The following is a 10,139-nucleotide window of genomic DNA, read 5'->3' on the forward strand; positions in this document are numbered from 1 at the left end:
CTCGCGTCGCTAACACTCGTTCCGGGGGAAGATCGATTCCTGTGGGACAGACGGCTTCCTGTTATGCTTATTTCCCCTTCTGTTTTGATCGTGGCTTCCTTGGAGATTTCTACCGAGGGTTGGTTGTAACCCAAAACGGTTGCCTTCAATGAGATTTCGCTTGGATTGAGAACGACTATTTATGCATCTTGTTGGACTAAACAAACTTACGGATTAAGATGTTTACAAAAAGTGCAATCAAATATCGGTCATCAGTCGATAGTTTGGAGGAAATTACTTTTAATTAGGTTTGGTTCTGTTCGTAGCAATTCGTATTCCCGCTATCGTCGAAAAAATCGGGTACGATACGAGGATTATTATAGCGGAGTATTGAAATAATATCGCGCAATGTTATACGTAATAATTACATGTTATATATTGTGTAATAACGTTATTCCGATATTATATTTTATATTATATATTTACAATTTTGCATGGAATAATTGTATTTTATAAACACGTATTCGCTATCGGAATATACCGGTTTTACCCTTGCGAGAAATTTTCCGCGAAGTTTCTTTGATCCTGTTGCAACGCGCTAGGTCAATCGTCCTCGCGTTGATCGCTGAATCGCGTAATTGCTGCCTTCTTATTGCTTAGCGAGACGACAGAAAAACGTGCGTGGCACGAATCGAAGGACAAGCGGCGCGATGTTCCACGGCCAAAGCGGCGAAATCGAAAGTAAATTGTCCGCTGTCGCGTATTTTCATCGTTGATCGATCGTCACTTCGCTGGCCGAATAAAATGTTGCGTGCTACGTTACAATGTAATTTTAGAAACAGTTTCACCTTACAAAACAACGCGACGATACGATCAGAGACAATCGCGAACGCTCTTTCTCCTCCCAGAAACTTTCCTACTTTTTTTTTTTTACGAACCAATTAACACACAATTGTTCGAGCTGCACTGCGATGAGCACACGCCTTGGAATTACCAGCCGATGCAACGTAACACCTCGTTAAATGCATTTGGAATTCGTTTCACGGACTCGTCACACGTCGATCCCGTTTTTTTATGCCGTTCCCGTAGGACAGATATATGTGTTTTATTTCCGAATGCCAACAACTTCGTTCGAACAAACTCGTTTCGTATTGTGTATTTTAAATTAATTCGCATACGCAGCCATTCCGGAGCTCGCACGCGATACGCAATTACCGGACAAGATCAGCTCGAGATCTTCGGATTGGAACAAGACGTAATTTCAGCGCCGACCTCGTTTTCAGAGTTCCTCGTTGCATCGCCAAGCTCGTGGTTTCTTCTTTGTTCGCTGAGAGGTGCAGCAGGTAGACAATTAAGAAATCAGGATGACTTGTAGACGAACAATCGTCTTGGCGAGGATACAACCGGAAACCTTCGAATTCTCTTTCCTGGAGACTTGTGAAATAAATTTCCCCTGTTGGATAGGGCGATGCGCGTCACGGTTCTTTTTATAGATTTCCATCCAGTTCCTTGTTCTTTCCAGAGAAAGTGTTAGTGGGTCAAGGTAGCGAGACATCGGAGGTGAGAGAGCGGTGGGAGAACGGAAGAACAGTACCCTCCGCTTTGTTGCTCGATTTAAGAAGATCAAACGGTTACAGTAGTCGTAATTCGTGTCGTGTTGGACGAGTGGAAAGTCCTGTTTAAAAATCGAATACCGGACGCACGTGGAACGCCAGTGAGCAGATCAGAACGATGTTTCCTCGTAAATGAGTCACCCGGTAGACGGATCGGTCCGGTCGAGGACGATCTTCGACTAAGTTTGGCCGGAGAAATCTTTCGCGAGGAAAAGGCGAGCGGATTCTGGCGAGGTTCTCGTACGCACGCGGCCTCGCCTTCGCAATGATAGCGCGTGTTCGTGTTGGTGTCTTATGTCACGCAGTTGAACTAGATTCGAACTACTCGCCAGACGCTGGAAAATCGCTACACATCATCTTGTCCGATCCTCTGAATCATAAGGGTTTTAAAAAATCTTTTAACGTCAGGATTATATCACAGCCGTACACATCTTACACCGTATACGACTCGGCGTGAAGATCAAACCGTAAGATTCTCTCGCCATGGAAAACTTACTGGCGCGATAACACTCACACTCCGGCACGAATATTCCAATGTCTCGAATAATTTAAAATTTTCAATAAAATTCAGTAATGGAACTTTTACCTGTAAACGATGGTAGAATTCGAAATTACGTTTATAGGCTTCGTGTTGCCTATCCGAAGTTTTGACAAAACGGGGGATTAGTCATCGGTACGCGTTCCGGATTTTCCATGGGGACAATCGGTTTGAGAATCATCGCGTAGGATTGCCACTAGCATCGTAATGAATCTGATTATTCATAAGTGATGCTGTCATTGAATGCTAATTAGTCGTCTGGTACCTTCGATATTGTAGCGTTACCGTAGGAAACATTTGCAACATCTAATAATCAATAAATTATTGCTCTTTCAAATGTTTATGGATCGAAGAAACAAGGAAGGCAACGCGGAAAGTGTAACACGTGCGAAGAAGACCGGGATGAAAGCTCGAGGAGAGGCCGAGATTCGGTGAAAGCGTGCCGAATAATCTGCATGTTCACGCTTCCCGTTAATTTCTACTTTGTATCACCGTGCATTATCAGCCAGCTGTTTTATCTCCCTTTTCCATTATTTATTACCTGTTGCGCCGCACGGGTGGAACAATGAACGGACACGCGTTTAGAAAACGCTAATCCGTTGCTATCCTTGTTTTATGTTTCCTTTCCAGCCGTTTCTCTCCGATAGTCGTACCTAACATTATATTGCAAATATTATCTTAGAAGATACGATAAGTCTATCTTTATTGACTGCCTAACTTTCATATCACTCTCAGTGGCTGATAGAAATAAAATAAAAAGGGATTAAAGTACTTTTGAGGAAGGTAGATTACGCGCATCGTTATATCGAATGTAATCGTACGAGGTGTATGAAAATAACGAGAAAGTATTCTCTTGTTTTCTATTTCACTGTGATTGATCGAATCCTGCACACGTGTATTCTTATTAATTTTAATTAGAAGGTGTATTTCGATTCCTAGCTGATCTTACCTCTATTATCGCAATGATCTCCCCTGACATTTTTGCCGAATCTTTTTTAAACATTTTCAGATGTGCTTATAGACCAGACGAAAGAAGAAAACTCCTTCGATTAATTGAACAGTTATTCTCTAATTTAATCTACGTAACGAAGGTACACATGTTATCGACCAGAAGGAGTAATCAGATCTTAGGAAGAGATCGCGATATCGGCGCAATTTTTGAATGTCTTTTGAGGTGCACATCCGACTCCGACTCTATTGTTATAACATAGAGTAGCGTGGTTTCCGATTACATAAGTCCATCTAAACACACAATGTTCGCAGATCAATTTCGATGGCAGCCGAACTCGTATGTAGAAGTCCTTTTGATAATTTGGCAGCAAAAAGTTGTTCTGTGTGTTCTCCAATTGAAGCGGATATTTTTTGAAACACATTTCGGTCTCGAGATCCTTCGGTCCTTTCAAGGGGCACAGACTGAACGAGAAGCTTCCCAGGTCGTTACTAATCAGTTTCACAGTTACGTTGACAATGTCGTTTACTCTGTACCTAAAATAACAGAAATATTAATCAACGTGGCTTTCGAGATATCTCGAACCTTGGAAATCTAGATTTTAAAGCGCTCGCATTATAAAAGTGTCATCGCTAAGATAAGAAATCATTCGTAGCATTTGGATAGAAGGTGGTTTTATCTACTAAGTGTTATAACGACAATTATATTTTAGATATTTTATATATTATATATATCTCTTTGTATTTATTCCATGTATTTTTGTATCTTTACATTTTTAAATAAATGTACAAAATTCCGCTGTCCAGCGAGGAAATGAACTTACCTTTGGACGATCACGCCGGTTCCATAACGTCCACCGTTTTCATTTGGTCTAGGTCGTGGTATAGCGTAATCGTCACCGCATATTCCACACAATCCATCATTTTGCGTGAACTGAATCTGCGAGGCAAAACGAATCGATTCATTTCTTTTTCATTTCTCGGTCACATCTCCAACGTCGCCTTCTCGAAACCTTCTTTTCTACATTTCTGTCAGGCGTGTTGCAGTTCCAACGTGTGAGGATTTTGTTTCTTGTCGAATCGAAATTCGTCTTCGATAGAATATCTTAATACTGTCTGATTGATAACAAAACTATATCTAGTTTGCTTTCTATATTACTATATCTACAAAACTATATTTACTTTGCTTTCCATAAAATTTCACTTATTATTTCAGAGCAGTGAATAGAATTCTTACGGTCGGTCCTCCGCAGGAAAGTTCATGGTCGTTGACATTTACTTCAACGGGGAATCCCTTGCGCCAGGCGCTGCTTCTGCTAATGGGATCAACCATTATGCCTTGTCCATGAATTTCCCAAAGTAAAATACCCAACAGGCAGCTGATTAATGAAGATTTCGCGAATGTCATCATCGACTTCTTGGCCGTGCGTTCTCTTACGATCGACGTACTATGAGCTGTTCTGTTCCGACATCCTTATATAGCATGACTCGTTGAAGTATCGCAAGATGTACAGAAACCAATGTTCGATCGGCGATTATCTTATCACGTTGAAAGAATTACGTTCAACATTATGATTGCATCACAATGGTTCCATTGTTTACTGCCTTTGGCACAGCAACATGAATATCCATGTAAGAAGAATTTTCAGTAATATGTCAATTTTTCATTTGAAGAAAGAGAAAAAAGAATTCCATTCACCGCGTTTGTTACTTGTGTATTGTTACTTGTTCATGTATGTAGAAACTTTGAATAAAGTGAAATAAATGTTACATAGAAACTATCTGTTCAATGTATAAGTTCACTTCAATACCGTGGGATTAAGTATTTTTGCGTGCAACAATTTTGTTGTTATATATATAATATAATATAATATATATAATATAGGAAATATAATGGACAAATAATATCTTGAATATAATAAACGTAAAATAATATTTCAATCGTATATTTTATCTTCGTAATATCATACTTCTTATTAATAAAAAGACGAACAATATGTAAGTAATACTATCTTTAAGAACAAATTATAATATTTCACGTTTCGTTATAGTCCTTTTTCCAATCTTCTATTCCCTCGTAGCTTGCTGTTTCCTGTTTGATGTCAGGCTTTCCTGTGTAACATTAACGACTTCTCCTGGGTTACAATAACATCGATGACAACGTATTTCGCATCTTATCGTGAGTCGCATGCGTTTTTGTTCCTCCGGTCATTCAATCATGTCGCAGGATGAAAGGTTCGAGCCGACACGAGCACGTTGTATTACGTAGAATTTTTGATGAGCATAGTGACCGCGGGTATTTATTATACCCATGAGTGGTAACATTTTGACTATGTTTTATTTATTAGTTCAGGCTAGGTCTTCTTGCATTCAGCGTTTTTGAATATTAATAATAATACATGAATGATTAATACGGGCGTATAATTTTGACATAATATTATAATATAAAAATAGTTGATTTGAATGATATAATATTGATAATTTATGCATGTATGATTGAAATTCACAGTATACGTTCATTATCGTTAATTGTAAAATCAGAGTGTTTTCGGTACGATTATTTACAAAAATAAGATTAAAATTAGTTCATGTACGAATAAATATAATACGAATATTCGAATAAATGTTGGATATTATATTACCATCGTTTAAGTATTTTCTAGTTTAGAAGTAGAATATTCCTCGACTTCGTGGTATGAGAATTGTAATTGTAAGTGAAATTATTGGAATGTTAATGGTGATACGTATTGCGGTTGTGATTAGGAATAATACTTAATTTCATTTTCTAGGTTAGGATAGTATCGTTGACGAGGTATCTACTAGTATAAAAATAATTTTATTATGTGTTTCCCGTGTCCAATACAATTTCAAAAACTGGCAAATAATGTAAAAGACTTGGAACTGATATGTACATGTAATAAGCTTCATTAAATATAAACAAGCATCATACTTTACTGTTACTATTACCATTACTTTACTGTTACCATTTTCGAGTAATTTTTTAATGTTACCGACTCAGTGGAAAATAAGGTTACAATAGAATTGTACATGTGATGCTTAATAGATGGCACTATAACATTCTACCAGGGACTAATTTCATTTTTAATAAATACATACAAAAATAGATTCGAGATAGGCCTAAATGTAGTTATTTCGTGAACAATTAAAAATTTCATTTCTATAAGTCTGATAAGACAAAAATGCATTTTTGTGCCACACATTTTGTGGCCCATAAACTACCTTTCTTTTCGTGTCACAGGCTACGTTATCGATTCAGTATTGGTTTGAATTAAAACTGAGACCTATGAAAACATTCATTTTATATAATTAAAAAATCTAAAAACTAAGACTTAGAAGTAAGGCTTCAAATTAGCGATAGAAATGGAAATTAAGATTTAAATGTAACTGAGGCATGTTCAGTCTCATATCACATGATAGCAACTCATTCGTAGCTCTTATCTAAGAGAAACTTTGATGTTCCATTTTACCCCATTTTATCCTCTATCTTTGTATAAAAAGGCGCACATAATGAAATTAGCTTAGACATATTTATTTTAAATTTAGCTGAAGCTAAAACACACCTATCCCACATGCTCAGTTCTCCACAATTAATTGTAAGACGAGTGCATCCCACTGGCTGTTAGCTATTTAAGCTAAGAATTGAAATTAATTATCTTAACTCAAAACTTAAAAATAAGTGCACACTATGCACCATCCATCTCCCACAGAACGATTATACAGATTGCATAGATCTTTATTAGCTTGAAAGTAAGAATACACTACACGATATCTATCTGCCACAGAACTATTACACGCATGATTACGAAGATTATACGATAAATCATAGCTTGGCCTACGTATATCGATAATGCTCGCAAAGGAACAGACAGAGAGAGAGAATTTCTCACTCCTGCAGAGTCCCGCGTCGAAGAGTAACGCTGGGTGTACGGCGTAGAGCCGCGGTGCCGCCGCCCTAGGTTGTCATAAGGGTCGTTACGTCGAGGAAGTTCTGGGATCTCTTCGGACTTGCACGACGGCCCAGGGGGTGGCGTTAGGAGATGTGGTTTCACTTGACGCCTGAATTAGGTACCAGGAATGGCATCCTTGGAAAGGGAAAAGACGCAGGAGTGCTCCGGCAGCGATTCGAAAGAGGCCCGGAGCACTCCTGTTAAGCGTTAGGAAGACCACCGTGGTGTTTTAGTCGGTAAGAGTCCGACATTACCCGGCGGAGTGTCCATGAGGATTTCCCCACGTAAAAAAATGGCCTACGTATATCGATTTTATAAATAATTAAAGCCAAGACGTATGCATCCGACAATGTCTTTGTGATATTCTATGGTGTCCCACGGTGTCTAACGGCGTCCAACGGCGTCCAACGGTGTCCCACGGTGCAGTCCAGTCTAGATCATCCAAAATTCTCTTAGAAGCTTTTGGTGATCCAAACTGGACTGTTGCGTAGTTCTTGGCTTGGTATCGTTTTCCAAAGATTAATCAACTGATTAATTTTTGGAAAACGATGCCAATTACCAGGTCTCACCACGAGGAGGTGACTACGCACGAGACCCGCCCATGGGTTATTTAACATTATGCATCGGTCTCGAAATTCAACCTACTGGCAAGAATGTCGAGTTCTGACTCTACTTCATGGGCCTGCGTAAAGAGATAGTTATTTCATAACCGTGAAACACCTATCTCCTACGCAGCAGTTACACGAATCTTTACAAACGTAAAACAAAGCTTACACAACGCAACATCCATCTCCCACACAACGATTACATCGATCAGTACAGATATCATACAATAATTCGCATCCCTACTGGCATCATTCGGTATCAAACACATATTTATCTAACTTGGAATTAAAAAAAAGAAATATAGCTACTGACACTATATATACCATTTCGTGTCTTGCAGAAGGGACATACGAGTCGCTGTACTAAACTGTTTAACGTTCTACTTTTGCGATACTATAAGATATTGAAGATACTGAAAAGTTATAAGCTCTAACGTGATCTCAATAAGTTTCCCTTAAAAATGGGAAAACAAGAAGATGCCCGATTAATCAGATGATAAAGGAAAAAATCGCGGCGCGCCCGAAACGAACGAGATCGCGATCTCTCGAAAGAACTAACAAACCTACGCGACGTACCCCCGTACACGAGATAACCCCGAGGTTCAGCGGAAAGCCCAAGAATTGACCGTAACTCGATTCCTGTTTCGCCGTTCGAAACTTACACGAGTCGCGGTCGATGCCGCCGACCGATGATGCCAGTGATCCACGGGTAATTCAGCCGTGGATCCAGCAAATAGGCCAGCAACTTAACACACTCCAACTGAACATGTGGAACCCGGGGATGGACCGCTGAACAGGATTACAAAGGCAAGAGGCCTCAACTGAACAGTGGGGTCCACTCACGGGGAGGGACCGCTGAACAGGATTACGAAGGCATTGACCTCAACTGAACAGTGGGGTCCACTCCCGCGGGCCCGAACAGAATTACGGAGGACGTGAAATTGCAGGTCCCTGACCGAGTACCAAAGTACCAATCGGACAGGACTGCAGATCCACGACTGAATCCCCAACAGATTCGCCAGCATCACCGGCGCGACGACAACTCCCGCGATACGATGCGAACGTCGAGCAGTCGTCGAGCAGTCACCAGGACAGAGGTGTCCTTGGGGCGACTTACGAATCCAAAGAGTTGTCCAGTGCACGTTGACCCGCACGTACGCGGAATACGCGCGAGCGAGTACGTCACGCTACGGTTTGAAAGAACTGAGTGATCGCGAACCGATAAATCGCGAGTACAATAAGTACTGTGTGGTAAGCGAGTGAAGGGAGACGAGATTTTTCTTTTTTTCGTTCTAAGGTGGATAAATGTCGTTGTACAGAATGAGCTCACAATGCACTTAACATAGGTATCTACCTTACGATTAATTAAGACTAAAACGTACGCATCCCACGATGTCCAACGGTGTCCCACGGTGTCCCACGATGTCCCACGGCGTCCCACGATGTCCAACGGTGTCCAACGTTGTCCAACGTTGTCCAACGTTGTCCAACGTTGTCCAACGGTGTCCAACGCTGTCCAACGCTGTCCAACGTTGTCCAACGGTGTCCAACGTTGTCCAACGGTGTCCAACGTTGTCCAACGTTGTCCAACGACGTCCAACGACGTCCAACGACGTCCAACGACGTCCAACGACGTCCAACGACGTCCAACGACGTCCAACGACGTCCAACGACGTCCAACGACGTCCAACGACGTCCAACGACGTCCAACGACGTCCAACGACGTCCAACGACGTCCAACGACGTCCAACGATGTCCAACGACGTTCAACGATGTCCAACGATGTCCAACGATGTCCAACGACGTCCAACGATGTCCAACGATGTCCAACGACGTCCAACGATGTCCAACGATGTCCAACGACGTCCAACGATGTCCAACGACGTCCAACGCTGTCCAACGCTGTCCAACGATGTCCCACGTTGCAGTCCAGTCTAGATCATCCAAAATTCTGTTGGAGGCTTTTGGAGACCCAAACTGGACCGACGGTTTCCCACGGTGTCCCACGTTGCAGTCCAGTCTAGATCATCCAAAATTCTGTTGGAGGCTTTTGGAGACCCAAACTGGACCGACGGTATCCCACGGTGTCCCACGTAGCAGTCCAGTCTAGATCATCCAAAATTCTGTTGGAGGCTTTTGGAGACCCAAACTGGACCGACGGTTTCCCACGGTGTCCCACGTTGCAGTCCAGTCTAGATCATCCAAAATTCTGTTGGAGGCTTTTGGAGACCCAAACTGGACCGACGGTTTTCCACGGTATCCCACGTTGCAGTCCAGTCTAGGTCATCCAAAATTCTGTTGGAGGCTTTTGGAGACCCAAACTGGACCGACGGTTTCCCACGGTGTCCCACGTTGCAGTCCAGTCTAGATCATCCAAAATTCTGTTGGAGGCTTTTGGAGACCCAAACTGGACCGACGGTATCCCACGGTGTCCCACGTTGCAGTCCAGTCTAGATCATCCAAAATTCTGTTGGAGGCTTTTGGAGAC

The 10,139-nt window shown here is 41.6% G+C and overlaps 1 protein-coding gene across 1 annotated transcript; it reads right to left on the reverse strand.

Moving 5' to 3' along the window:
- Positions 1-3,072: 3,072 nt before the first annotated feature.
- Positions 3,073-4,505, reverse strand: LOC117207631. Its single transcript, XM_033448014.1, has 3 exons — positions 4,316-4,505; positions 3,903-4,018; positions 3,073-3,615 (listed from the first exon to the last, which is right to left on the reverse strand). Exons 1-3 carry the CDS (start codon positions 4,487-4,489, stop codon positions 3,258-3,260), a joined length of 648 nt encoding a protein of 215 aa, XP_033303905.1. The 5' UTR covers positions 4,490-4,505; the 3' UTR covers positions 3,073-3,257.
- Between the last annotated feature and the right edge of the window lie 5,634 nt (positions 4,506-10,139).

The sequence above is a fragment of the Bombus bifarius genome, unplaced genomic scaffold, assembly GCF_011952205.1.
Source record: "Bombus bifarius isolate JDL3187 unplaced genomic scaffold, Bbif_JDL3187 scf7180000008039, whole genome shotgun sequence".
Taxonomy (NCBI): Eukaryota; Metazoa; Arthropoda; class Insecta; order Hymenoptera; family Apidae; genus Bombus; species Bombus bifarius.